At 38.4% G+C, this 27,671-nt stretch overlaps 2 protein-coding genes across 8 annotated transcripts in view; one reads left to right on the top strand and one right to left on the bottom strand.

Annotated features, from left to right (window-relative positions):
- Window positions 1–27,072, top strand: part of LOC104067723 (complement C1q tumor necrosis factor-related protein 7) — a 111,493-nt gene extending 84,421 nt beyond the window's left edge. For 5 of the 7 annotated variants that reach the window (XM_054065775.1, XM_054065779.1, XM_054065780.1 and 2 more), the window contains 17 exons: window positions 794–886; window positions 1,191–1,282; window positions 2,538–2,552; window positions 2,968–3,135; window positions 4,566–4,671; window positions 5,805–5,914; window positions 6,021–6,117; window positions 7,377–7,475; window positions 10,067–10,243; window positions 13,135–13,338; window positions 13,768–13,857; window positions 16,183–16,296; window positions 17,789–17,923; window positions 20,085–20,207; window positions 20,559–20,617; window positions 21,092–21,269; window positions 22,291–27,072. In XM_054065775.1, coding sequence (XP_053921750.1) covers window positions 794–886; window positions 1,191–1,282; window positions 2,538–2,552; window positions 2,968–3,135; window positions 4,566–4,671; window positions 5,805–5,914; window positions 6,021–6,117; window positions 7,377–7,475; window positions 10,067–10,243; window positions 13,135–13,338; window positions 13,768–13,857; window positions 16,183–16,296; window positions 17,789–17,923; window positions 20,085–20,207; window positions 20,559–20,617; window positions 21,092–21,269; window positions 22,291–22,479 — 2,049 coding nt within the window. In that variant the 3' untranslated portion in view covers window positions 22,480–27,072. The remainder of the gene's footprint in view (window positions 1–793; window positions 887–1,190; window positions 1,283–2,537; window positions 2,553–2,967; window positions 3,136–4,565; window positions 4,672–5,804; window positions 5,915–6,020; window positions 6,118–7,376; window positions 7,476–10,066; window positions 10,244–13,134; window positions 13,339–13,767; window positions 13,858–16,182; window positions 16,297–17,788; window positions 17,924–20,084; window positions 20,208–20,558; window positions 20,618–21,091; window positions 21,270–22,290) is intronic. The other 2 variants (XM_054065776.1, XM_054065777.1) reach the window with 1 other exon arrangement.
- FBXL5 (F-box and leucine rich repeat protein 5) overlaps window positions 24,888–27,671 on the bottom strand; it is a 35,044-nt gene continuing 32,260 nt past the window's right edge. The window contains exon 11 of the mRNA XM_054065783.1: window positions 24,888–25,280. Coding sequence (XP_053921758.1) covers window positions 25,204–25,280 — 77 coding nt within the window. The 3' untranslated portion in view covers window positions 24,888–25,203. The remainder of the gene's footprint in view (window positions 25,281–27,671) is intronic.

Here is a 27,671-nt window from a genome sequence, read left to right on the forward strand (position 1 = left end):
CAATCTAGACTTGTAGGCTATGGTGCTTTGCCTGGAACCGAGTCTCTAGCCTTTTCTTAATTTATGAGTCACTTTCCTAAACCTGTAAATAAAAGTTTCCTCTGGAAGGCTTTCATTGTAGTTCACCAGAACTGTAACCACAATCTCATGAAATATTCCATTGGCAGATCTCTCATCCCCTTAGTTAGTCTACTGACCCTTTTATCAAACCTCAGGCAAAAGCAAAATCTTCACACTCTGGCTACTTATAGAGCTTTCACTTTCTCACGGAATGCAAACAAAGATTTTTGTTATGCTATTAAATCACTTCAATAATCATTTCTTCATGAACTCTCCTTCAAGTAGAGTTTATTCCAGTGTTAGATGCTATGAAAACTAGTTAGGTTTATTACTAAAACACAGTTCAGGTTTCAGGTCATCTTCCATGGATACTGCATCACTTCTGTTTATAAAGGATTCTCTATTGTAGCTGCAGGAGGAGAAGCCATTTCCAGTTCAAATGGAATTTCAGTTTACCACAGCAGGTCAAAGTTCAGCTTTAAAAGAAGAGATGAAAATCTTCAAGTTATTCATAGTAATTTAAACCACATGAATCTTGAAACTTAATGGAATTCTTGTCTCTATACATGGAAGTTTAGCAATGCTTAGCATTAAAAATAGCTTTATAAACCTTTGCATCTGTTTTGGTTTACTGTGATCCAGATATTAATATTAATGAAATATTTACCATTTTCCTTGTATGTAGTAAGCATTGGATATATATGAAATCACAAACTCTAATAAATATCTTTAGGACTATGAGAAGAGACTGCAAGAGAGGGATGTGATTGACAGCAAAAACTACCTAGATGCACACAGAGCAGTTGTTGCCAACTACCTACAGAAGGTAAGCTGCAAAATATACAGCGTCACCATATTTCTCTAGGCCATACATTGCTTCTATGCTTGGATGCTCATTTCCATGAATAATAAAAACCAATTCATCTCTAAACATGACCTACAGACATCTCTAAAATTCCAAGTTGGGTCTGGAAATGGTTTAATTGATCAAGTGAATATTTGTGAATGACTGATTTAGTCTTCTTAAAATGGATGCAGTATACACAGCGACCATCCCTTCTGGATGCAAAACTTTGCATTGGGTTTGGATTAGAAATGTACTTATGTTTCTTCTCCCTCCCCATTCACAGGTTCGAGAATCAGTAATAAACCGTTTCCTGATAGCAAAACACCATTTCCTTCTCTCTGATCTTGTCAATGAAGAGGAGATCCCCAGCCTGGGGTAAGATAGCTATCTTTACTTTCTTCTAAATAAAAAAAAGTAATGTAAAACTGCCTCTAATCCTTTTTTCTGCAAAGGATATGAATGTGACTAACTGCTGGGATTTTATGTTTACTGTAATACATAAACTTCCAGTCGCTGTCTACACAATGTGTTGACATATAAAGTGAGTAAAACCCTTTTAAAGTAGAAGTCTGGTTTCAACAGAAGTAATTTGACAGCATGTAAATAAGAGTTAGCAGGATTTAATGCATCAGGCTGCGATCTGATGAGTTGAGCATAGCCCTAGCTACTGCCAGACTGAATGTTTTCCAAATATGAGGCATGCATCAGAGGCAGTAACACTACTACTGGTTCTATAGATGATGCTCTCTTAGAGTCAGTGCATCTGCCCTGCAAATAATGTGCAATTGATTTCTTAATAATCGTTGCCTTTATTTTACTACTTACTGCTGTTGCTGGATGTCTTAATAATGTGGTTTACTTTCAGAAAAGCTACTGGTTTGGAAATTACTTCTTTTTACTTTTAAAATTATTGTTTTATTGCTAAGCACTTTCTTTGATTTTTTTTTTCCCCCCAAATCCCATACTTGTTGATTTTGACATTTATCAGTCATCACAGCATAGATAACTCTTAATTGGTGCTGCTCACTAAAATCTGTATATGTAAACAAGTTTTGAAAGACAGTTTTTTCTTTCATATAGAAGTTGCTTCTGTTCACTGTAAAACGGACACCCTTAAAGTACCATGAAAGTTTTTTCAGTCAGCAGTATAAATCTAAACAGTCCCATCTGCTGGAGATACAGAGACTTGCTGTCTTACAGAAGAGTTTATCCTATTTTTTGTTTCATGTTTTCACATCACAAAATGGAAAAATCCAAATGAGACTATAATCAGCTTTTGGAGATGTTTAAAAACAAATGCTTCACTGATGTTTTCTTATCATAAATAATAATTTATGTTGGATTCTATTTCCTAATTTATATGGTTAGTGAATTTAAAATATGCTATGATTTGTTTAAAGAATCTATATACTTAGTGAGATATTTCAGGAACTGGTATTTTTGCGTTACTCTAACAGTAATTATTGTGATTTCTTACTGTGCATAAGGAAATGCTGCTACTGACTGTCAGTTTTTAAAGTAGATTTTGGAATGTCTGCAGTTAATTTTGTGTAAAAACATACATCTGCTTTTTATTCTTTCTCTGTTTTTTATTATTTTTCTTTGGTTCTGCTTTGCCTTGGCTTATAAGTTCTGAGGGTCCGGGGTATGTTGTGGCATATTCATTCCACTTCCTTTTTGTAGCCTATTGTTTGTTGTATATAGCTGTGTAATTAAATTATTATTTACCTATATTATACAGTGGTTGTGGTCATCTGTTGATAGCACTTTAGTTAGATCTCTCTGTAAGCTGTGTAGTTGTCTTATTTGTGTCTGTCTTAGTTTGGGATAATAGGACTTTTTTGCACATTTAGGTTATAATTTCTGAAATATAAGACAGAACGGGATTGTTTAGTACTAAGCAATTAAAACACTTTGACATTTCGTAGAGATTTGTATGGCACTAACGGGAGCATATATTGCCTTTTTCTGTTAGTGCATAATTTGCATGTGTGTCAGGGAAACACTAGAATGCTGGATTCTGTGCAAAAATGATTACATATCTGTTTTATGATTATTAGGATTTTGGGTCTCAGTCTCTTTAAACTGGCAGAGCCAAAACGACCATTAAAGCCAAGAAGAAAAGAAAGGAAGAAGGTCACAGCACAGAATTTGTCAGATGGAGACATAAAACTGTTAGTGAACATCATTAGAGCTTATGATATACCAGTGAGAAAACCAGTGATCAGGTATGTTTAAACACCTGTTTCCAGTACAGATTCATTTTCTGTTTTCTGCTGTTTTGAGGATAGCTGAAGCAACTAATGTTGAAATTCAGCCATGTATGTTGTTTTGATCCTCATGATAAAAACGTATACAAATTTATTTTTTTTATCAAGAGCAATAAAGAACTGCTGTTTTGTAAGTTTGTAGGATAATAAGATAATTTATCAATAGCTGCTGAATTCAAGAAATGTTTTACCAAAAACTGCATTCATCTGCTTGAGGAAGAAAACATTAGACAACATTAGAACTCTAGTAAGATGAATTGTACCTTAAGCATAACCTCCCAGTTATATTCTGGGCAATTTTAATTCAAAGTTTATTTAATTCAAAATAACTTAATACCAAAAATAAATATTAAAAAAATCCATTTCTTTATTCTGAGATACTGTATTTGCCTCCTGGGTGTAGCATCTTGGTGTCCTCTTTCATGAACTGTTTTTTTTAAGTTAACGGACTGAGCCTAATTTGGCTTTGATTAATTTTAAAGGTGACCATTACCTTCAGGCACATTAAGGCAATGCCGGCACTGCGTGCTTTGTCATGTAGAGATACTGGAGTTCTGAGCAGTCTGGTTCAGTTCCAGAAGCAGTGTATTACTGCAGTGTTATCTCTCTCTCCCAATATAATACACCTTGCATTTAAGGTATTTTCAAGCTGACCAATTACTGTGCATACAGAATTTAGAATCTTCTGCTGTTTTCTCTCTTCACAATAATAAAGGTTCTGTTGTATTTCTGTAATGAAGTTCATACTGAAAAAAAGCAGTTCATATCAGAAACATGGAGAGAAAGGAAAGAACGCAAATTTCAATTCATTATCAGTATTACAAAAATAACTAAACTTCTCAGTCTTTTTTGGATTATATGATGTCTTATTTTGAGCTTTCTTCATGAGTAGTTATTCTTTTATAAGCTCTTCTGTGGTGTTATTACAAAAGTTATGTGGAAACACTATAAAAATAAATAACATTTATTTTATTTCACTCGTGGGCTGCCGATTTTGTGATATTCATAGGGGTTTCATTTTGCGTAGAGGCCTTGCCTTAATACTATGAAGTCTGTGCTGTTTAAGGATTCTGTGGGGATTCATCTCCTTGAACTGAAAAACCTGTAGCTCAAAGAGATTGTACGGGGAAGGCAAAAAAAATGTGGGGTTGATAAGCTCTTTAGAAAAGAGAGCCTCCAGGCACAAAACACACTTTTGCAGTGAGGTTTACAAGAGCTATACAGTTGCTATCCCTCTGTGGCATTCTTTTTGTGTTACTTGATCAAGTAAATATCTTTCCAAGGTTAAAGTCGTAACATAAAAATATCAGAAATATTTTCAGAATTCTGTGTCGTTAATGCAGAATATGAGGGATTCATATTTTTTGTTGTTTTGTTTCCTTTCATAGCAAACCTCAACAACCATCCAAACCTTCGAGGTCCTTCAGTGAGATGTTTGCAGCCTCTCCATCAGCTCAGAGCCCAGCTGGTAGCCCAGACTGGGCATTCAAACAGGTATATTACAAAATTAACACTTTCTTAACATGAAGATGTGAGCATTCCTCTTTTCCACAGACAGTGAAGTTTGCCATCAGAGAGAGAGAGATCTTATTAGTGAGGTTGGCTTCCCCACCTTCCAGCTGTTCTGATTCTTCATGCAGCAGTTAGTAGGTGCCCAGGGAAGCTGCTTACGTGCATTGTGATCTACAGAGGTTTGCTTGAATTGAGGCGGATATCAGACAAGTATTTGGAAGAGTGATCTAGTGGGAGTTACTATGTAGAAAAATCATTACAGGCTTAGGAAAATCCTTCCTATGAAAATGGTTGAAGTCTGGAGAAGTAATAGGAGTAAATACACAGGTGCCTGCTCTGTTCTTACTCTTCTGTATGTGTCCTCTGGTGGCCATTGTCACAGCATGAATTTTGGGCCTGGTGCACTCTTAGTCTAAACCAGCACAGCCATTCTTATGGCAGATACTGAAACTACACTTACTTGCTATGAGAACTACAATCAACATCCTGAATGAAGGTGGAAGCCCTTCAGGGTTTTTTCATGTTTTTCTTAGGATTTTCCTTCAAAATTAGTATTTCTTGAAAGGTAGAAAAGGTTCTGCCATATGCATTTGACCGCTAATGAAATGCTCCAATAAGGCATTTCTAATCACATTAGGGGTTTGTTGTGTCTAGTAGGAGTTGCTTATCTGTAACAGGGGCCAGTTTTGGAGCAAGCAGGATTGTAGCAGTAGGGTTCTTGGATTACAGATCAGAGGATGCAGGTGCTCTTTTTTCCACTGCTGTATGGATCACATGTTCTGTTTTAGTTACCTTCTTTGATAAGATAGCCAGTAGCTTTCCCACTGTCAGGGGAAAAGGTGTTTTTGCTGGCATATATAAATATGTCAAGTATTCTGATTACATGTACTCTTTTGGAAATGCTAACATACAAAATAGTTTTAAAAGCTTCATAAATGCTTAGAAGCCTGAGAAGGGCAATATTTAAGGTGTAATAAAGTTTCATTGGAGCTGGACCAGCCTGATCTCAGAAAAGCATACATTTATTTCTCTAAATATGTGAAAACGTGTCATTTAGTATATTCTTATGGCTTTTTATGGAGGTCTGTTTCATTTGTTTTGATCTGTATTTACAGGATTTAGTCCGTCCTTTTGTAGAAGTTTCTTTTCAGCGAACAGTCTGCCGGACAACAACAGCAGAGGGTCCGAACCCCAACTGGAATGAAGAACTTGAGCTTCCATTTCGGTGTGGCAAAATGAAATCAAATTATTTCTGAGTAATAATGATATAATTTGAGAATGCAAATTTATTCATATTTAAATCACATTTTTTTTTTATGTAACCTTTTCAGAGCTCCCAATGGTGACTACAGCACCCACAGTTTGCAGTCAGTGAAGGACGAGGTCTTCATTAATGTTTTTGATGAAGTGCTTCATGACGCTGCAGAAGTGAGTTCATAATTGAACGACAGTGCACATTACAGAATATTACGGTCTTTTTTAAGTTGACAGAACAAGACTTTTCCTTGTAATAGCTTCCACCCTTCTGTGCCTCGTTTTTCTGTATTTTTTCATTCCTTAAAGTTTTATGTCTACTCAATACTACAAGATTGTTAGAGAGAACAGACTTTACAGTGTTAACCTTTGTCAGTACAAATTAAACTTGTGGTATATAATATGCTGCTAGAGCTGAACATGTGTATGTAATTGATTTTACTGATATTTAGTGAAATTGGAGATATTAAGTTGAGAGGAAACATGTGAATTGTGACCCGAGTTCCATTCTTCTCGAGCTTCAAGATTTTTACTAAATTCCAGATTAATGATCGCAGTTCATGTATCTTTTATTTACTATCAGAGCATAAAAATTATGCTCTGTCTCATCCTATTTTTACAAGCTGTTTGGTGAAAATAAAACTTTTAGTTGTATATATTAATTTTTTTGGAATGAGAGAAAAATTGCAAGTGCTAGTAACAAGTCATTTTTGTAAGTGCTCAGTGTTGGCATAGCTCCTTCCCCTGTTGAAACCAGTGAAAGCTTTCCCAGTCGCTTCAGTGTGCGCAGAAATGCACTCTTTGTTGTTGAAAATATAACCCAAAAATAAATAATGAACATATCTAACTGAGAACAGAATTCTGTCCTCAAAAGTGAAATGGAATTTGATGCAGCTGAAGGAAGAAAGGTACAGTCTTGAAACTTAGATGTCACTCTAGCCTTTAAAGATTTTTCTTTTTTAAGTAACAAGTAGGCTGATCATGCTAGATTTGGAAATCCCTGATAGGCAGTACACGTGTAAACAATGCTTCTATTCCACAAAGTTTGGTTAGATTTTTCATAGAATAAGCTTCAAAAAGCCTTTCTAAATACTAATAGAATATTTCATTACAAGACCATAACTTAGCTTACTTTGTCTGAAAAGACTTCTGTGGGCTCCTCATCAGCTTTTTGAGTTGTCCATCACAGGTTATGCAGGAGTTGAACCCTGAAATGCAAGCCTGTTATATCATGAACCATGGTGGTCTTGTATTTGTTCAGCATCTCACATGCTTGAAAGACATACAGAGTAATCATTGTCATACGAGTAACTGAACTTAGGGTGAACTGTTCAGACAATACAGAATTTTTATTAATGCCTTGAATCAATTGTTGGTTGAATTAAAGGAGGTGAAGCTGTCTTACAGTTTTATGTTGGGCAACTTTTTAATAGGATGATCCTGAAAGAGGAATTGGAATCCGTACTCATGTTGAGAGACACTGGCTGGGTTCTGTTAAGATTCCATTTACTACGATATATTTTCAAGCAAGGGTAAGCGTCAGTCACTTGGAGTAAATTTCTTAAAATACAAAAATGGAGAATAGAAAGGGGCTGGTAATGGAATGTCAGATTTATTGATGTTTTCTGTACCTGTTGGTTTATTTTTATCAAATTGTTTGAAAATGTCTTTGAAGCTGCTGTTTTTTGTCAAATTTGGTATTTGTCGCAAGTTCAAAATTTTGAAGGGAGCGGTGATAGACAAACATACTTCTGCAATGACAACACACCTGGCTTCCTTCAGTAATGAAGTTAAAAGTGCAAATTCTTTAGATGATTTTGTCAGATTTCTGGCATTGCACGGCTTACATAGGCGAACTACAAATAGGAATATCACCTAGATAGCTGATAGGAAACTTGACCTATGTAGTCTTTTTTTCACACTTTCCATCAATCACTAAATTTTCGCTTTTATCTCTCCCTCTCCGTTCTTTCCTCTATTTTTAGAACTTTTCAGGAAAACCTTTCTTCAAGTGATACCAACTTTTCGTTATGAGAGTGATCGTAAAACAGGCAGTTCTTCACTGGGGAAAGGCATGGGTTTTGTCCAGCCACCAATCCTGGACTTTTTTTTTTTTTTATGTAACTAAATCAATAGTCCTAATGACTTTTAATCTTGATGTAGGAGTCCTGATCTGCAGGGCAGTTGCTTTCATGCAAGATCAAGTCATCATATCACAGAAGTCTGTTTCTTACTTCATGAAGATTCTGACATCAGTTACATGCCTAATGTCATCTTGATTTGCTCTGGCTATATGCCTCACTTCTCAGAACCTTAAGGATTTTAAGTCATACTGTGAGTCTCCTGGATTCTTTGAGTGGAAGATAAGTCTGTAGGGGCCTTATTTAATTTAAGTGCAGTGGTTGGAGTGCAAAGTGGTTTTCTTGGACTCTGTTCGCAAGTCATAATTGTCACAGGATTTGAGAAAGCATGGAGTTGATTCTTTTAATTGCTGAGAAATTTTGGACAGTGTATGCCTAACCAGCGCTAGTCCACTTGCTTCTGCTAGATTACTGATAAAATGCTATCTTCAGCTTGGGAGATTAATCAGTGAATTCAGGTGGTTGAGGGTAGTGGTGCCCTATGGAAAGAAGCTTTTGTTGACTTCAAAGTTGTAAGTAGTAAAAAAGTCTAGTCTCCTTTTCATGAGTCTTTGGCCATCCTGTGCATACAGTGTCATGTAATGTGACTACTGTTGTTAGAGGTCAACAAACAAGAAAGAGCTAGATCCTTTAGTCTATTTAGGTAAGTGTTCCATGCTAACTGTGAAATTCACCTGAGAAATGTCTGCCTGCAGTCCTGAAAGACTGAGACATTTTACTAGACTGCTTGTGAATAATGACGTATATACAGCCTATAATCCATCTTTGAGGATTGCCAATACCAATGTCAACTTCTCTTCTTCATACTTCTTGTTGGTCTATCAGTCTTTCTGTTGTAGAACCAGTAGCTCCAGATTTCTTGTCAGAGGCACTCCAGACTCTCTTCAAGGAGGTCTTGCAGTTCGTGATTCCCTAAGCATAATGTGAGTGCCAGCATGGATCTTGCCACCATTAGAGATTCTTTTCATATGAACAGTATTTCTTACCAAATTTTAGAAAGCCTGATCAGTCCAGTGATTATATCAAAGTCCATCTAGCCATTACATTTCAGTAGCAAATGCAGCATTTCTTCACTCTGTTCTACTCTACTGCAGCAGAAATTCTGTGTGATTTATTTAGAGTTTTCTCCTCATCAAAACTTAATTTTGTTTTTAAATGTTTAATGGGCCAGCCCAGTGAGTCATTTGTTCATCTTCAGCGTCCACTGAAATTGTCTTTCCTCATGGCAGTCATCTGAATTCTGTGCAAACCAAGAGGTTAACTTTCTTGCTTTGCTCTTAAATCTGTGTACTTCCACTGTTGAGACTCACCTGAGCAAGCGTGAGGCATGCCATTTCTTGTTGGACAGGACTGTCCAGAAAGACCTTATCTTCTGCGTGTGGTGGCAGAGGGAGGTGCGAAGGGCTGATGAGTGTGTCAGAGCACTCTTCCGTGGGGAAGGTGGCTGAATGGGCCCAGTTCCAGTTGGACTGAAGAACCATCAGCAGCTTCTGTGTGGAAGGTATTGAACTGTGAGATTCTGGATCATCCTTCCCACATCACTCAGACATAGGAAAAGGCCTGTTGGAATGATGCTGCCTTCAGAATTGTAGTCCTACAACCTGTATTTTGTCATTTTGTCATTTTGTCATTTTTCCAGGTAAACAGTGCCATGTGGAGATCGCTGTTTGAAAGAAAAACAGTGAAAGGCTAGCACTCTTTCTTTCTCTAAGAACTAGTGTGCATGATTTCCTTTACATTAAATATTTGTGTCTGTAATATGCAGGAGAGGCTGAAATCCAATTCTAATTGATACATTTAACAGTGAGATGTCTCATGTTTTTCCCATGGTTAATCAGTGTCTGTCTCATTCTCTCATTTTATTGTTTTGTTATTCAAAGTAATGAAGAAATCAAAGCAATAAAATATTCGCATACAAGTAGCAAATGCATTTGAGAAGGAAGTTTTGCTTTTTTAATAAGAAGTATTTCTCTATGTTTTAGATTGATGGTACATTTAAGGTGAATGTTCCTCCAGTCCTCCTTGGCTACAGCAAAGAAAAGAACCTGGGAATCGAGAGAGGTTATGATTCTGTGCGAAATCTGAGTGAGGGTACATATATAACACTGTTTATTACGATTGAACCACAGCTCATTCCTGGAGAGTCAGTCAGAGAAAAGGTAACTAATCAATAAGTCACCATATTCTTGCTTTTTGTTTCCAGTGGTGCTGTTCTTGAGATGCATGTAAATAGGTATGCTCAGTGTACCAAAGAACCTGAATACGAGTATGGGAAGACATTAATCCAAATTCTGAGTCTTCTACTTCAGATTTCTTAGCTGAGCCCAGTTTAATTGGATGCACCATTAAGTTAGGTGGACACTTAGTGCATGAGAAATAACTCACCAAGTCTCTAGTTCCAGTTTAATATAAAGCAAATTTGCATTCATTATCTGTATGTAATTTTCCATTTACTTCTGCAAACAATGAAGTATTCATGTGAGTATTTGTGAACAGTGGACAAAAAGGAGGTGGCAGGTGCAAACATAATATTTTCTTGCTTCTGTGTTTATACACTTCAGATACAGCATCTATTATTTATGGCTTCATGCATGCCTCCAGATCTTGAAGATAATTATTTCTGAACAGCAGCTGTCATTTTTCAGTTATTTTACTAAACCAGAAGTGCCTCACCCTAACAGCAATATGTAATTAAAACACATACTCTGATTGCTATTTTATGTAACATTATGCGATTATTTTGAGATGAATTCAACAAGGATGTATATTTTTCATGCACAAAGAGCAGTTTATTCTTTTCAATCTCAGTGCTACACTGGCTATTAGAGACAAACAGGAACTAGAGAGACAGGTCTATTGTGATTGTTTTTTTCAGAATAAATATAGCATTGTATGCTGCATTCTAAAATCCTTTTTCTTGTTAAATTATGGTCTTGTAAATAAGATCTGTTTAAGTAGCAAGAAGTACTACATGTCAGAGCTTCTCACAAGGAGTCACACTGAGAAGACAAGGGGCAATGGGTACAAGGTACGCGGAGAGAGGATTAATCTTGATGTAAGAAAGACATTTTTTTATAGTAGAGCAATCATTCACTTGAACAGCCTCTTCAGGGACATGGGAGAGTCCCCACCACTGGAGGTTTTTCAAGACGTGATTGAACAGGGTGCGAGGTAATCGTATCTGGGCTGCTTTATGATTCTGTCAAAATTAAACTGTACCAAAAAAAGTATGCATTGTCACTGAAGTGCATTCAAAATAAAACCAGGAATAAGGAAAACGTTGCTGAAGTAAGAAAACAACTGGTGCATAAGATCTGTTTTCTGTAATTGGAAGAAGAGTGAAAAAACAGTTGTGTTTAATAAATCAGTAGGAGTTTTATCAGATTTTTTTTTAACCTAGTAAAAATTTTACTTAGCAGCAGATGATTTGTTTGCCTTGAATACTAAGCCAAACCAAGTTATTTCTTTAGCAAACGTTGTTCAGGATTTTCAAATAAACCATTTTTTTCAAAGCAGTATAAATAGAAAACAATAAAATATAATTTCATGTTAGAGGAATCTCAGTAAAATAGGACCAAATTTGTTAAAGAGACTGTCCTGTTTTAGGTGATATGTATCTAATGAAATCTGTATACAATAACACTACTAAAGTGACGTGTGTGTGTATTCTAACTCTGACTGGAAAAGTAATTATTTTGTACTGCAACTCCCCAAATAAACATATGTACTTATTATAGAAAATGTTTGGCATAAAATGACAAAACCTGACTAAATATTTTTGCTATCCTTTGTTCCTATTCCCAGCCATTCCTTCTGTAGTTAAGTAATTTTAAATACTAGTATAGCGTTCTAGGATACTAACCTTAATTTTAGTTTAATTTTACGTTACCTTTGTTTCTTTACCTATTTTTTCCTCTCATTCTTGCTGTCCTTCCTGAATCTCTATATAGATGAATGAAATGCTTAAGAAGGTACAATATTACTAAATTAAATTAGTTGAGATATTCCTGTTGTTTCCTGTTTAAGATTTAGCTTGGGTTTGTGCCATTCAGCAATCTTTTTGAACTTTGCATTACTTGATTCTGGCATAGTAGTTGTTTATTTGTCAATAATATTTGCAGTGGATTACTACCTTTAAATTTACAAAGTGCCAGAGGCTGTGTATTTTGGCTCTTAATTATGGTTGAGAAGGATCACTACTGTGTGCCTTCTCTGCTAACTCAGAGGTTTAGCTGCAGGGTCCTGCCTAGATGTTTTACCTCTTGTTAGTGGCTTATTTTGAACAAAAATATTATGAAGGATGAACTTCGATTCTGAGCACCACTAGAATTACAGAAGGGATTCTAAGTAAATGTAAAAAACTATTTTGGGTGATCCTGAGACCTTTAAAGGATGACATCTTAGGTGATGTATGAGCAAATAATTGTCATTGTTATATAATTAGTATGTGCTTTGGAGTCTTCGATTTACTGCTACAAAATCTCATCTTAAAGCATTAAAATTCTAGACAAGTCTAACTTATAAGGATTTATCTATAAATTACTTTATTATTACTAAATTTATTATAAATTTACTCTGCAAATATTTTGGCATTTTGCAGGGTTGTTGCAGTATTATTTATATAAAAATGACTAGGATTTTGTGCATAACCTCAGTTGTGGTTTTAATGGAGTGTGGTGTGAATAGCATGTAGGATTAGTACCTGACCATAATTGTTTACCCTTTAATTAATATGTGGTGTAAAATACTCATCACTGCAAGTTTACTTGGCTATAACTTTCACTACATTTTCAGTGCTTTAATAAAGCCAGCTATACATGCAGGTCATTACATGTATTCATGAGTAAATGCAAATTGCCTAATTTTCCATTACCTTTCTTATGTGTCTGTGAGCCAATGTATATACTACAAGAAAATTTCAAAATACTATTATGAAAGAATTTTACGTTCTTTTTATGCTCCTGTAAATTGAGAAATGAGGCTAGTAAAGACTTAAACCCAAATTATAAATAAAATAACTTTGTATAAATTCTCCTGTCTTTTGAAAAAGTTTGATACCCAGGAAGATGAGAAATTGCTCCAGGCAGCAGAAAAGTATGAAGCTGAATGTACATCAAAGTTTCCAAGCCGCCAGTGCCTAACAACTGTAATTGACCTCAATGGCAAAACAGTTTTTATTACCAGATATATCAAACCTCTGAATCCTCCACAGGAACTTCTTGATGCCGTCCCAGATAACTCTCAGACAGCAGCAGTAAGTGGTGAAGTTTCTGGGATATAGATTTCAGAATGTGTGTGTTTGTGTGAGGGAGGCACTTAAAATGTTTGCTATATATCTGTGCTTTTTGTAAAGGAAAAACTAGAGATATAAAATAAGGGAGTAGTGACTAAGTCTGTCCGTTTTGATGCTGGAAAAGGATATTTATTTTCTCTGGGAAAAAACAGGTATATTAATGAGTATTGTCCATTAAAAGACAAATAATTATTCCCAGCCTTAGTGGGAGTAAATCATATCAGTCTTTAATAGAAGTTCTAAAATGAGCTAACTGTAATGAGGTTAGTCAATGTTCTGTCATTGATATCTGTGGACACAGCACTGTGCTTCACATCTGGTATAATAATAATGTTAAATATCCATGTCATGAATTGAAGGGGTGACTTGCTCTGTTTTGTTTTCTTGCAGGAACTGGTGGCTCGATACGTTGCTTTGATACCTTTTTTGCCAGATACTGTATCATTTGCTGGAATTTGTGATTTATGGAGTACATCAGACGTAAGTAATGCATTAAACAAGTTCTTTATCCTCTGGAATGTGATGTAACATCCTAACAGCCCCTGCTTTTGGGAGGAGATCGTATCAGATGAGCTTTTGAGGTCCCTTCAGACCTAAATTATTAAGCAATTCTATTACTACGAGGATTATTTTTCTTTATAAGCCATTTATTTCAAAGACCAAAGCTTGAGAAAAGTTGCTCCTCTTGATGTGAGCAAAAATTATCTTCCATAGAATCATAGAATGGTTTGGGTTTGAAGGGACTGTAAAGATAATTCAGTTCCAACTCCTCTGCCGTAGGCTGGGACATCCCCTGCTAGATTGCACCGCCCAAGGCCTCATCCAACCTGGCCTTGAACAATTCCAGGGGAAGGGGGCATCCACCACTTCCCTGGGCAACCTGTTCCAGTGCCTCACCACTGTCATCACGAAGAATTTCTTTGTTTTGTCTAGTCTAAATCTTCCCACTTCCAATTTAAAGCCATTCCCCCTCATTCTATCACTAAATGCTCTTGTAAAAAGTCCCTCCCCAGCTTTCTTGTGGGCCCTTTTCAGGTACTGGAAGGTCACTATAAGGTTTTCTTGGAGCCTTCTCTTCTCCAGACTGAACAGCCTCAACTCTGTCAGCCTGTCCTCATAGCAGAGGTGCTCCAGACCTCTGATCATCTTTATGGCCTTCCTCTGGACCTGTTCCAACAGTTCTATATCCTTCTTATGTTGAGAATTCCAGAACTGGACACAATACTTCAGATGAGGTCTCACAAGAGTGGAGTAGAGGGGGAGGATCACCTCCCTCAGCCTGCTGGCCACGCTTCTTTTGATGCAGCCCCGGATTCAGTTGGCCTTCTGGGCTGAGAGCGCGCATTGCTGGCTCATGTCGAGCTTCTCATCAATCAGCACCCCCAAGTCCTTCTTAACAGGACTGCTCTCAATCACATCATCACCCAACCTGTATTGATACTGAGGGTTGCCCCGACCCAGGTGTGGGACCTTGCCCTTGGCTTTGTTGAACCTCGTGGTTTTCACAAGCCCACTTCTCCAGCTTGTCAGGGTCCCTCTGGATGGCATCCTATCCCTCAGCAGTGTATCTGATAGGTTGCAGTTGATTGACCTTAAGAATGCTTAGGGCTTTAAACTTTTCCTGGTTTCCTTGGTAATAAACCAATCCAGAATGGGTTTAAAACTAAACTTAAAACTGATCATTGTAGTTCAAAGAAACTACACTGCATTTAGTCTCAGCAATAATGGGATATTTCACAGAATTGTTTATGTTGGAAAAGTCCCAACCATAAACCTAACACTGCCAAGTCCACCACTAAACCATTTCCCTAAGCACCACATCTACACATCTCTAAATACCGCCAGGGATGGTGACTTAACCGTTTCCCTGTGCAGCCTGTTCCAATGCTTGACAACCCTTTCCATGAAGAAATTCTCCCTAATATCCAGGCTAAACTTCCCCTGACACAACTTGAGGCCATTTCCTCTCATCTTGTCACTTCTTACTTGAGAGAAGAGACCAACACCCACCTCGCTACATCCTCCTTTCAGATACTTGTAAAGAGCAACAAAGGTCTCGCCTCCAGCTCCTCTTCTCCAGACTAAAGAACCCCAGTTCCCTCAGCCACTCCTTATAAGACTTGTGCTCCAGACTGTTCACCAGCTTCACTGCCCTTCTGTGGACACGCTCCAGTGCTTCACTGTTCTTGTACTGAGAGGCCCAAACCTAAACACAGTTCTCGAGGTGCAACCTCCCAAGCTCTGAGTACAGGGGCACAATCACTTCCCTGGTCCTGCTCGCCACACAGTTTCTGACAAAAGCCAGGATGCTGTGGGCCTTCTTGGCCACCTGTGCACGCTGCTGGCTCATGTTCAGCCAGCTATCAACTAGCAACCCTAGGTCCTTTTCCACGAGTCAGTTTTCCAGCCATCATCTCCAAGCCTGCAGTGTTGCATTGGGGTTGTTGTGACCCAAGTGCAGGACCCAGCACTTGACCTTGTTGAACCCCATGCGGTTGCCCTCAGTCCATCGATCCAGCAAATATTTAGCCTTCTCGCTCACGTACAAGTAAATCTGTCAACTCAGAAGACAAAGACCTTAGTTCTTGAGGTAAAGTCTCAGATCTGTATCATTGATTTTCACAGCATTCACTCTTTGTACTGCATGTTGAAACAGTGCCAAATAAACAATAAAGATTGGTTGCAAAGATCTGGGAGGACTCTTGCTCCGTAAGCGTTAAGAAATATTATTAAAAGTTCAAAGTTGAAAACACAGTTGATAACTGCATAGAAAGATTTATTTTTTTTTCCTTGTATCTCCATTAGCAATTTCTTTATCTTCTGGCGGGAGATGAGGAAGAACACGCCGTGCTCTTGTGTAATTATTTTCTTGGTATGGGGAAAAAAGCCTGGCTTATCATTGGAAATGCTATTCCTGAGGTAAAAGTATTTTTTCAATTAGTTTGAATATTAACTTTTATTCTATGAAGTCTTTGTTTCTCACCAATGGATAGAACTGTTTCTTGCTGGCATGTTTTTCCAGGAAGTTATCTAAACAGTGATGCTGCAGGAACTTGACTTTTTTCAGAGAGCAAAAAATATAAGTTGAAAGTATATCTTAGTATAAGTATTGTCTGGGGTTTTTTCTTGACCTATGCTTCCACACTTAATCTTGTAGTAGCTGTCATCCTTGTAGCGCATTACCAAGCATCTGCAAACATTCAGTGGACTTTAGCTTTTGTAAGTGGTGTGTCCAGGACAAAGAGAATGGAGACAGCCCATTCAGCTTCTCAGTTGTGAATACATAGCCTGTAACAGAGTTGGGGTGGGACTGGGTAAGGGTGGAGAGGTGGCCAGAGAAGGTTAGGGGCTTGCAGGGATTCTTACTGATATGTAATTGTCTCTCCAGCTGATGGCAAAAATGGAGCAAGAGCAATAATAGATCTGTTTGGGCTCAACAAATCAATCTTCATCTGCCTTCAGGCAGGTTAGGCAGTCAGCTTTGCCTTGGGCTGTTGAGTGTCCTGTCATAGCTGGAGCCTCCTATGGCAGCAGCCTAGCTCAGCCTGGCTAAGAACTAAAACATTTAGATTCTCATGCCCCTTAGAGATACTTTTGTTCTCAGGGAAGCACTCAGATTTCAAAGTATACAGTGCTGCCCTTTTCAAAGTGCTAGTAAGACTGTAATGTAAATTTCCACTATTAGTATCTCAAATTACCAAGCACAACTGAATGTTTTGCTGAACAGACTTTTGGTAAAATTCCCTGTCAAGATGAGTTTCTTCAGCATGTTCTGAGATACTGCAGTGGCAGGAACAGGTCTTCAGGTACATCCCTTCCGCTCCAGATCTGCTGGAGATGGTAATCCTTAATAAAGCGTTCAGCTTATGCATCCTGTAAGGAGAGGTTATAATTCCAGGTATTTCCTGATACCTGGAAAATGTGAGAGAAGATGACAAGAAAAGGGAAGAGCAGTTTAGGGATTCCTGGTATAGAATATAAAAAGGTAGCTGGTAAATTCCTTATGTGCTTGTATGAGGGAAGGCTGCTGGATGAGGCATAAAGTGCTTGGAGATTGCCCACTGATGGGAGTTGTGGCCATAGCCAAGTAGGACATGCTGATATTTAAGTAGCATGCTTTAAATATTCCTTTATATGGAGTTTCACATCAGTTCATCACATAGCTGGACCTCTATATTTTGAGAACGGCTTGGGGCTGTGTATGTGTAAAATTTCTCAGCCACATGAGACATGGAGAACACATTATTGTGTGTTAGTTGGTTGAGTTGTAATGAACCTCTAAATTCTTCCAACCAGTTTTCCCTAAAAAGTACTGTTAATAGTAAAAATTCAGTATTCCAAACAATACTAAGCATGCTGTCTATGTAGCCAGTTCTAAAACATCTTTCTCAGACTTATTTCTTTTTCCTAGGGACCAACTGCGTATGTATTAACTTTGGAACAAAGTCAGTATGTAATTTGGAATCCCAGTACTGGATGTTTTTATGGGCAGTGTGATACTTTCTGCCCTTTACAAAACGTGCATTGTCTGATCAGCTGTGATAATGTAAGTGTACCCAGTCTTGCCACATTTCTATACACATAAGAGCTGATAACTTGATATTATTCTTCACCTTATACATTTATTCATCAGTATAACTATATTTATGCTGTTGTACTATTAGTGAATTATTCAATCTTTAATAGGTTTTTCAGCTACTTTAAATAAGAACATTTTTTTAATCAGTAGTTAGGTGGATCATGACATTCATGCATAAAATTTTTGTGACTGGGTTTTACTTATGTATTTTCCATCCTGCATGGTCTAAGAATATAGTAAGTTTGACTGCTTAGTTGAGGAGTAGTAATTCAGCGAAGTTAATAGGTTGCAGGTGAAATGTAACTGAGAAATGAAAAATAAAGCATATTGAAAGAAGTCAGATGAATTACATAGATAACGGCAGGCATAGTCCTGAATGGTCCAGCGTGCAAAACAGGGAGCTGGCATTACAAAGCACAAAAACTGTGTTGATCTTTTGCCTGGCATCAAGTCTCCTGTTTATTTGCTGTAAAGACAAGAAACACTAGTGCCTGTTCACAATAGATTATTCATTGTGTGGCTGGAAGCCCTGAGAGCTAGCAGCAGGGGAGAGAGAAGACATTGGAAGAGCTGTGCAAATCGGGGCAGGTGAACTAAAGGCCACAGCATGGGGCAGAGCTGAGCTTGTGGCAGGAGGGACAGAAAGGCTGTGCAGCTTCCTGCCAGCTGAATGCCCTCCTCTGGCTGGAAGCCAACCCTCAGCTTCTGGGGACAGAAACAGGGACACGATAATGAGACAGAGAGACATGTGGAAGCCTGAAACTGAGGAAACAGGAGCTGTGTTTAAAAAAAGCTTGGTTTCAAAGTTTGTTCCTTGTATTTTTGAAACCACAATAAGGAAACAGTGGGTCAAGATTCTGTTGTGCACCAAAATACAGCAAACATTTGCTTTTACTTTCTGTTATTGAAAACATACCTGGAGAAATCATTCAAAGTGTTATGCATTATAAGTTCTGAGATTTTATTGTAAACACAAGACTTTGGATAAGAGTTTAATATTCTAAGGCATATTTTTTTTGAAAGTGTCAGTTCTGTCTTTCACTCTGAGGAGTAGCTAAATCTGTTTGGGTTTTTTTTTTTTTTCTTTTTGAAGTAGTTCTTAACCTACAGTTTAGAAAAATGTAACTTAATTGTTAATTGCTGGAAGAAGCAACTAAGGACTTAAGCATCAACAACCCACTCGGTTAATCCTGAACTCCAGAACTCAGTAACATCTTTCAGAGCAACTAACTGCAATCTACCCCTGACTGAGCAGGTAGGCTGCCAGCAGAGCGATACCACTTCATTGCCAGCAGGGGAAGGAAGAAGAATTATTATGTAAGCATCAGTTACATAATAATTAGAACACTGACACATTAATTGTTGGTACATTTTGTAGCCTTAGCGGCAGTTATTTAAAGGTTTTGAACAAGAAGCCTACAACGCTTCCACGCTTTGGACTAGGCTCAAACATATGACCACACTGAATAGCTATAAAGAAGTAGAGTGCAAGACATAAGTTTCCCTTGGTGATAAAAATGTTGCACACACAGAGCTTTTACATATATCTACTTTAATTGTGTGTCATAAGCTTGAAATGGCACTGGTGCTGGGGTGCAGCGGCCACTGGGCGTCACAGCCACAGCTGCTGTGCTGGGCCTCTGGAAGAATTGCATCAGACTTTGGAAAAAACTTGTGTAGCAATCCAGAGGGGTGGAAAGCAGCTCAGGACAGCAGTGGGAGCTCTGGAGTGTACTGTAACCCAGCACCGTGTGATGCTGAAGGGATAAGGCAAAAAGCTTCTGAAAGTGTACAAACTGCCATGGTGCAGTAGGTGAGCTGTTGGAAATACTGGAGGAAACAAAGATTCAGCAGGAGGAGCTGCCAACTGCAGACAGCAGTTCCGTTCATCTGGTCTCAATCCACACTCGGAAGCACAAGGTGTGACAGACCAGCACCATCCCTTTTGATGGAAGACTGCAAAAGTTGCACGTCACATGTAACTATACAAGATTGCCATGTTTTGTATGAACTCACACTGGTAACTGTTTTAGGAGGTCAAGATTGTGTAGTATTTTATCGCCACGTAAGCAGAATGTGTTCTATAGCTGTGATTATATGCTGAAAAGTTAAACTTGTTTTCTTGTAGATTTGGTTTAATATGCAAGAATATGATTCCCCAGTAAGGATAAATTTTGATATCAGCAAACCAAAACTTTGGAAGGCCTTCTTTTCAAGAAACTTCATGTACCCTGGTCTCTCCAGCATTCAGGTATTAGCGTATCTATTACCAACTTCATTTGAGGGGCTGAGACATCACATACTTGTATTAAGAAACAGAGACTAAGTTCTTTAGACTTTTAGGGTTAAATATATTTATGTAATGGCATGGGGGTTAAAAAATATTTTCCCAGGCACTCCTTAAGAAATGAAAGCAGCAATGTGGCAAAGTATTTGGTTTTATACAGAATGAATACGTCTATTGTCCTTTAAATATCTATGCAAGATCTCAGGACAAATAACAACTGCACTACCATTAAAGCAGTAACTCCTGAAGTTACACTGCAGCAGAGCTAGAGGAGATTGTGCTTTTTAATATTTAAACTTTTTTGTTTATTGCTAGCCTGAAGAATTAGTTTATCAGCATTCGGACAAGGCTGCTGCGTTGGAACTACAGGGCAGGTAATTCTACCTCCAAAACAAATGCTGTCAGTGCTGAGCACTAGAGGTGGAGCATCTTACATATGTTCTAAACACCTGTTTCAATGCTAGGAACTGAGGATGGCCTGAAAAAAAAATAATGATCAGAAGCTGTAGTTCACAGGACTCTTAAATATTCCTTATTAGAGACTACCAGATAGAAAGAACTCATCAAGCGTTGCTGTGCCACTTTTCTAATAAGCAAAATGTTGTAGAGGGCTGAGCAGAGAGCATGTAAACTAAAAAAGGGTTGCAAGCCCCAGGCCTCCCATTGTGTTATGGAGTGTGCAGGCACCACAGAGCTATGGTGGCATGGCTTTTCTGGGCTTTTAGGTAGCAGTAAATTTAACTGAGATCATTTGTGTTCCCTGTAATCTGTACTAAACTTGTCATGGGAGATCAGTTCAGGTGTCTGGTAAACACTGGATTTGTAATAATCAGTGTATTTTATTGCAGGATTGAAAAAATATTAAAAGACAAGATTATGGAATGGAGACCAAGGCATCTAACTCGTTGGAACAGATACTGCACCTCTACCCTACGTAACTTTCTGCCACTGCTAGAACAAAACCAAGGCAAAGATGTAGAAGATGACCACCAGGCAGAGCTGCAAAAACAGCTAGGAGACTACAAGGTACAGTTGTTAACGAATACGGCTTGTACATGGAAGATGAATCTGAACCCCTAGGATTTACTACCACTACTCTGTGGCATAGAAGAGTGTTCTGGGCTATTTTATTTCCTTTACCACCAAAAATTACAAGAGCTTTTATATTGTAGATAAACCAATGCAATAGAGCGGTGATCTATTTTATTTCATTTGTAGATGTTGAAAATAGGCATTTTCTGTTGAACTAAGAATGTAAAGATAAACTAGCTGCAGTGTTCCTGCATTATTGCTGTACCACAGTACTCCCTACCTCCAGTACAGAAATACAGGTGCGGTCTCCTAGCACTGAGTGCTGATGGCTCTTGGTGGGCCGTTGGCTCTCAAGTCTGGTCAAGAAGATCTCGGCACTGATGCTGAGCAGTGCTAAAGAGTCTACTTACAGGAGCAGGAGCCCACGCACTATGTGCTTTAACTTCAGTTGTCTACTCTTTGCTTCATTCTTTAAAGATGGAAGAAAATTTGCTTCAGTATTCGCTTCAGCCTCTGGCGTACCCATGGATTCTTTCTTTTCTGAAGGTTAGGTCCTTCTGCTCCACATAGAAAACAGAGGTGGTAACAACTCCAATACTTCTCAGAATGAGCCTGCAGTTCTTGTTCCACCTGAAATGTATCACAGGCAGATGTTTGCCTCCTCAAATCCCAGTCAGTGCAGACAGAATGAATTCTAACCAGTTAAGACACAGAAAAGCAGCAAAGTTTTGTCGTCTGTGTTCAATAATGTAACTTTATTCTACTGGATTCCTAAACATCTTTGCTTTGAACTTAACCCAGGCTAAAGAAGAAAAAATGGAAGAAGCTTGCCTGGAGTAAGTGAAATGGGGAGGTGGAATGAAAATACAAAATGGGCTTTTTTATTGCATCTTCTCAGGCCAGCAACAGAACAGAAACTTACATGCACAGTAGAACATATTTTTTGAATGATGTATTTATTTATTCAGGTGCCTTTACCTTTTCTTCTTACCTTACATGTTTTTCCTCTCCCTAGGTCTCTGGATTTCCTATTCACATGCCATTTTCTGAAGTCAGACCTTTAATAGAAGCCGTACACAGCACAGGAGTTCATACCATTGATGTTTCCAACGTTGAATTTGCTCTAGCTGTGTATGTTCATGCTTACCCCCAAAATGTTCTTTCTGTGTGGATTTATGTTGCTTCACTTGTTAGAACTAGGTAGCATAGACCAGAACACCTCAAAAAGTTTGCCTATGTAGAAGTAAACATAACAGATTTCTCACAGTGCTGGTTTGAGCTATCTCAAGTGTTTTAATAATAGAGTGAGAACCTAATTTTTAGTAGCTACAGACACGAGCTTTATTCACTCTATGGCCACATATTACAGCCAAGGAAGAGACTGACAGCTTAAAATTCCAGTACTAATAGGTGATATTTATACAGGATTTTATAGCTTCCAGAAGAACATCACACTCTTAAAAGCATTGTGCATGCCCACATAAGGTGACACTGCACAGTAAAATGGCAGAGTTTGGCCACCTTATTTTAGATTAAACTTGGTTCCTGGAATCATACCTTAAAGACTGTTTTTAGCTAGTCAGTTTATTTTATCTACTGACCTTCTTCCTCTTGAAAGACACCGTTGTTCACTTATGGTACAAACAGTTACAGTTTCCCAGTGTTCCTAAATAAAGAGCAGGACTGTTTACCCATGAATAAATTTCAGGCAGTGAGGAGTCCTCAGTGAAGCCATACTTCAGTTTATAAGAGGCTGCTTCTGCTACTTCATGCCTAGTGTCTCTCTAATGCCAGCACCATGCAGAGGTGTCAGCTGACTTTTTCTTTACAAGTTAAAGTATTTAATAAATATTTATACCAAAACCCAAGTGGAAGCTCCTTAGTTTTATACAAAAATTTTATCAAATTACTTTGGCATCTGAGATTCTTATCTGTAAGCTACCCTAGTGAAAGATTATTTTACTAAAGATCAAACTTGCTTATTCGTGTGTAAGTAGTGGTGTTATAATTATTAATGTTGATATAAATACGTATATCTTTTTCCTCCAGTTACCTTACTAATCAAACTCTTCCAAGTGAAAATGACGGTGGGTTGAGCTAGGAAAGATGCTCATCAGAACCTATCAAAGTTAAGATTGTTCTTGAGCTTAATTCCAAACTAGACTCAATCCACCTAATAAATAATGGACAAAATCTTTGGTTTAGAGCCTACGGTTGCCTTTATAAACTTCCAGCAGCCAGGGGTAAGCTACGTTGTCATCATGCAATGCTTTGCTGAACAACACTGATAACATCTCCCAAATTTAGTCCAACTCTCCTTCAGAGAAGGTGAAGAAACATGATGTAAGCAAACTGAATTTTCTGCAGCTGATTCAGTCTCAGCTGTGTAGCTGCATCTCTACCACTCTGCACAGAAACCACCACCTATCAGCAAGGAGGAAAAGGACCTTCCCAGCCTCAGAAACAAGAGTTCTGGAACACAGACAGATGCAAGGACGCCCACCGGGTACCTCCCAACTCTCATCTTGCCTCAGTCAGCATAGCACAAATGGCCACAGATCAACTCTCCTTCAGGCACCAAAGTGAATTTAACGCAGCTTAATCGAAGCAAGTTACAAGAATAATGGTGTCCTTTTTTATCCCTTCTGTAGGCTTCCAGCCGAGTGCTGTGCATTCTGTCTGTAGCCCACATTCACATGAACAGCCAACTCTGCACCAGCTCTACATCCACTGCTATTTTTCTTGCCTTATTGCACTTCTGTTTTTGTGGGAACAAAAATACTGACGACTGGTGACTTCCCAGACACCAAGAATCTTTAAAATTCCATATGCCACCATGAATGCCATCCTAAAAAACTACTACTCAGAAGAATTTAATCATTAAAACATGTAAAAATGACCAGCTTGGCATACTGTCAGCCTTCAAAATTAGGCAGGATGGGACACACACACACACACACTCGTGCACTGCTCACACATTACTCGTCTCTTCCTGGCACAGGTTTCACTCAGTCCAACAATGGATTCGCCGCCTCCCTGCCAGGACCTAGGAGGGGTCTCTCTAAAAATAAGTGCAGTGGGGAGAAGGCGTTGTCGTCTTTCACAGTTTGCATATTAATGAAAACTGACTTCCTTGAAACCTGTTTAAAAAGTGCATCTCAATATGGACCTGGGGTAAAAACAAAGCAAACCAAAAACCCAACCAAATACCCACAACCCCACACACACTGCAAGGTTCACACCAAACCACTGCTCACCCAACCTGTGCAGCCTCCGACTGTCATGGCACACCTGGATACTGTGCCTTAAAAGCACACCTATTAAACTGCTACATCATCTTTTTTTATTGGTGGGAATGTTTTATTTGAGTATGTCTTTCAAGCCCAAATACAAAACCGATTGCAAAAGGAAGGTGGGAACTTCCCTAATTTTGCAATATCAGGAACAACTTCAGGATGAGAGGAAAGGGGAAGAAACAAAGCTCCTAAAGATGTGTAATTGTTACCCAAATGCAAACAATACATTTCCAATTCTCTGCAGAGCTTTATATTGTACTTATGGAGTCAAAATTAAAAAAAAAAAAAAAAAAAGAACATTCACTTAACACAAAATAATCCAGTAAAGTATATTTAAGTGCCAAACTTGGAAGAAAGTGGCATTAAAAAAAAGAATCTGAATGTTTTCCCATCTTCCCCAAATTAAGTAAAACAAAACCCAACACCCTTCAAACCAAATGAGATTTTGTGAGATTGTTACAACACAGTACAGTACACTCAGAATTAAGATTTTGAAGTTGTGGGCAGGGTCAGGCTAGTATAACAAATCTCACTCCAAGGATTGTTAACACAAGATGCGAACTGTAAGTAAAGTGCATGAAAGGAAGCCTGCTCAGCTAAATGAAGTAGACTGAAAGATCAGAAGTCAGCGGTCATTCACCAGAGCGGCAGCAGGCCCGAAAACCACACTGCAAGTTCTGGCATCCACTGGCGGTTTCAGCATGAGGACCTGCACAAAAACAGAACAAATGTGAAAAGAAGAAAAGGCTATTTATTTAGATTCAGAGTTCTTGTAACCTGGTAATTCAGAAAGTGTCTCTTTTTTTACAACACTGAACTTCATTCAGCACTGCGAAGCCTGAAACTGCCAGTGCTGGCACAGAATAAAAGCCTCAGCTGGAGCAGTTATTTTCTGAGATACTGTTGCTCTGATATTTTAGTCCCATGAAGATAAAACATTCAAGCAGACACAAATGTACAAGGAGCAATGCTAAATGAACAAGTTCAAGCAAGCTCTCAGAGCTAGCTTCTGGAATTGAGATACAGAAGTATTTTCACAATGCATATTTTAACTCCCATTTTTCAAACTCAGATGATGACTTCATGGCATTAGCAAAGAAAGCAGAGTCTCCAAAACCATTTCTACTGTAATGGAAATAATATTTTTGTCTGGAAGTTTTTTTTGCCTCCATGAACACTTCATGGTTGGCAAGGTCTCATGTACCCTGACTGGAAAGTCAAAAACTAAAAAGAAAACCACCTTTAGTATCATTGCAGTTATTGGAAGCCGTAAGGCTAAGAACCAGCCATTCAAAAAGAAGGAAAAAGTTGCGAGCACAAACAGTATAAACCAACACCGTAATTCTACCCACCTCCACTTACCTTGGCTTACTGTTATCCCTTTAATTTGAAATGTTAAGGTGATCATGAGATAACTATTACATTTATCAGTACAGGATTTTATTTCCTGCAGCCACTTGCCTGCTTTAGAGACACAAACACTTACATTCAGGTTGGCTGGACTCCGGCACCCAACATAAACCAGTAGTGGGTTGCTGAGTTAACTAAAACAAGCTGGTAAAAATCTAACCAGAACAACCCAAATTTTCCCCCCTCTGAGACAAATCAAAGATTATTTAAGATGTTTTTAATACATTCACAAAGGACTAGCAAAATAATGTAATGAACTAGGGCACCATGCTGTGTCTGGCTTGTTTTCTCCCCTTGAACGGTAACTTCCAAGTCATAATTCAATTAATTTCCAAGCACCTGATATCTGGCAATCAGATCTCTGCTTCATGCCACGCACACATGAGCAATACTGTACAAGATAATTAAGTTAACATGCATGAGACTGAATAAAACAAACCTGAAGCTATAATGAAGGACAATGGTTACAGTATGCAAAAGAGTAAACTTTTCATTTATGAATAAATTTCCCTTTTCAAGTCTTTTTATTCACCTGAACTAAATTTTGATCCTCCAAGTCACTTACGAGCTAGAGTTTGAAAGCTTCTTCATAAGTCCTTTAAAAAGGAGACTCGGTGCTTCTAAATAGCTGGTTTAGCAGAGCATGTTCTGTGCGGCAGAATTTTCCAAGTCGTAGCTGACCTTCCTCATCATTGCCAAAGCTAAGCAGCGCATAAGTAATTCTGAAGCAACTGTCAAACTTCTAGTAAGATGCTCATTGATAGAATAAACAGAACTACAACATCCCAAGGAAGGGAATACTCAGTATACTTCAGTATTGTTTTCCATCCTTTTCTTGCTCATTTTAATAATTTTCTTCCTCATGCTCAGAACTGGAACATAAAAACTGCCCTTCTAGCTCTGACCAATGCTCCATCTAACCCATCTAACCCTACGTTCATTACTGGCAACAGCAAGTGTTCTCTAGGGAGAACCCCCCAGTATCCCTAGCTACTGCAGCAGGGACTCTGAAGTCCACTCCTTTCAATATTTGTTTATAGTTCAGTTGTGCATGCATTTGTTTAACCTCTTTCTAAACCTGCTGATACTACCTGCTTCCACAATTCCCCACAGGACCAAGTTCCAGAAGTTCACTACGTTATAGATCTGCTTTAAATCAACTGCCTACCCTCTTCAACTCCTGCTGCTGAGCTTTAATACTGCAGAATTTGGTGAATTACTGTTGCACATTCACCTCATTTACTGCCTTCCCAGCTCTGTAGTCATCCCCCTTCCTGCCTTCTCATTCCGATACTGATACATTCCAGACTTTTGAGTGTCTCTTTGCAAGACAGCTGCTCCGTTCCTTAACTCTCTAGTAGATCTCTTCTGTATCTTCTTTAACTCTGCTATACACACTCCTCAAAATGGAGAGACCAAAACCACATGCAGAACTCAAAACGAGTGCCCCAAGGCTTCCAGGACCACGTAGCAACACCCTCTGCCTTGTTCTCAACACCCTGATGATAGATAATATTGGTAGCTGTTTTGGCTGCTGCTGCAAACAGGAAAGATCTCAGAATTAACACCAAGAGCCCTCTGAAATCATTGTGTCCACATTGCAACTGCCAACTCTGAATTCAGTTTCATGCAATCACAGTTGGATTATTCCCAACCACCCAGACACATAACCATACATACAGCTATATTG

This window comes from Cuculus canorus, chromosome 4 (assembly GCF_017976375.1).
Source record: "Cuculus canorus isolate bCucCan1 chromosome 4, bCucCan1.pri, whole genome shotgun sequence".
NCBI lineage: Eukaryota > Metazoa > Chordata > Aves > Cuculiformes > Cuculidae > Cuculus > Cuculus canorus.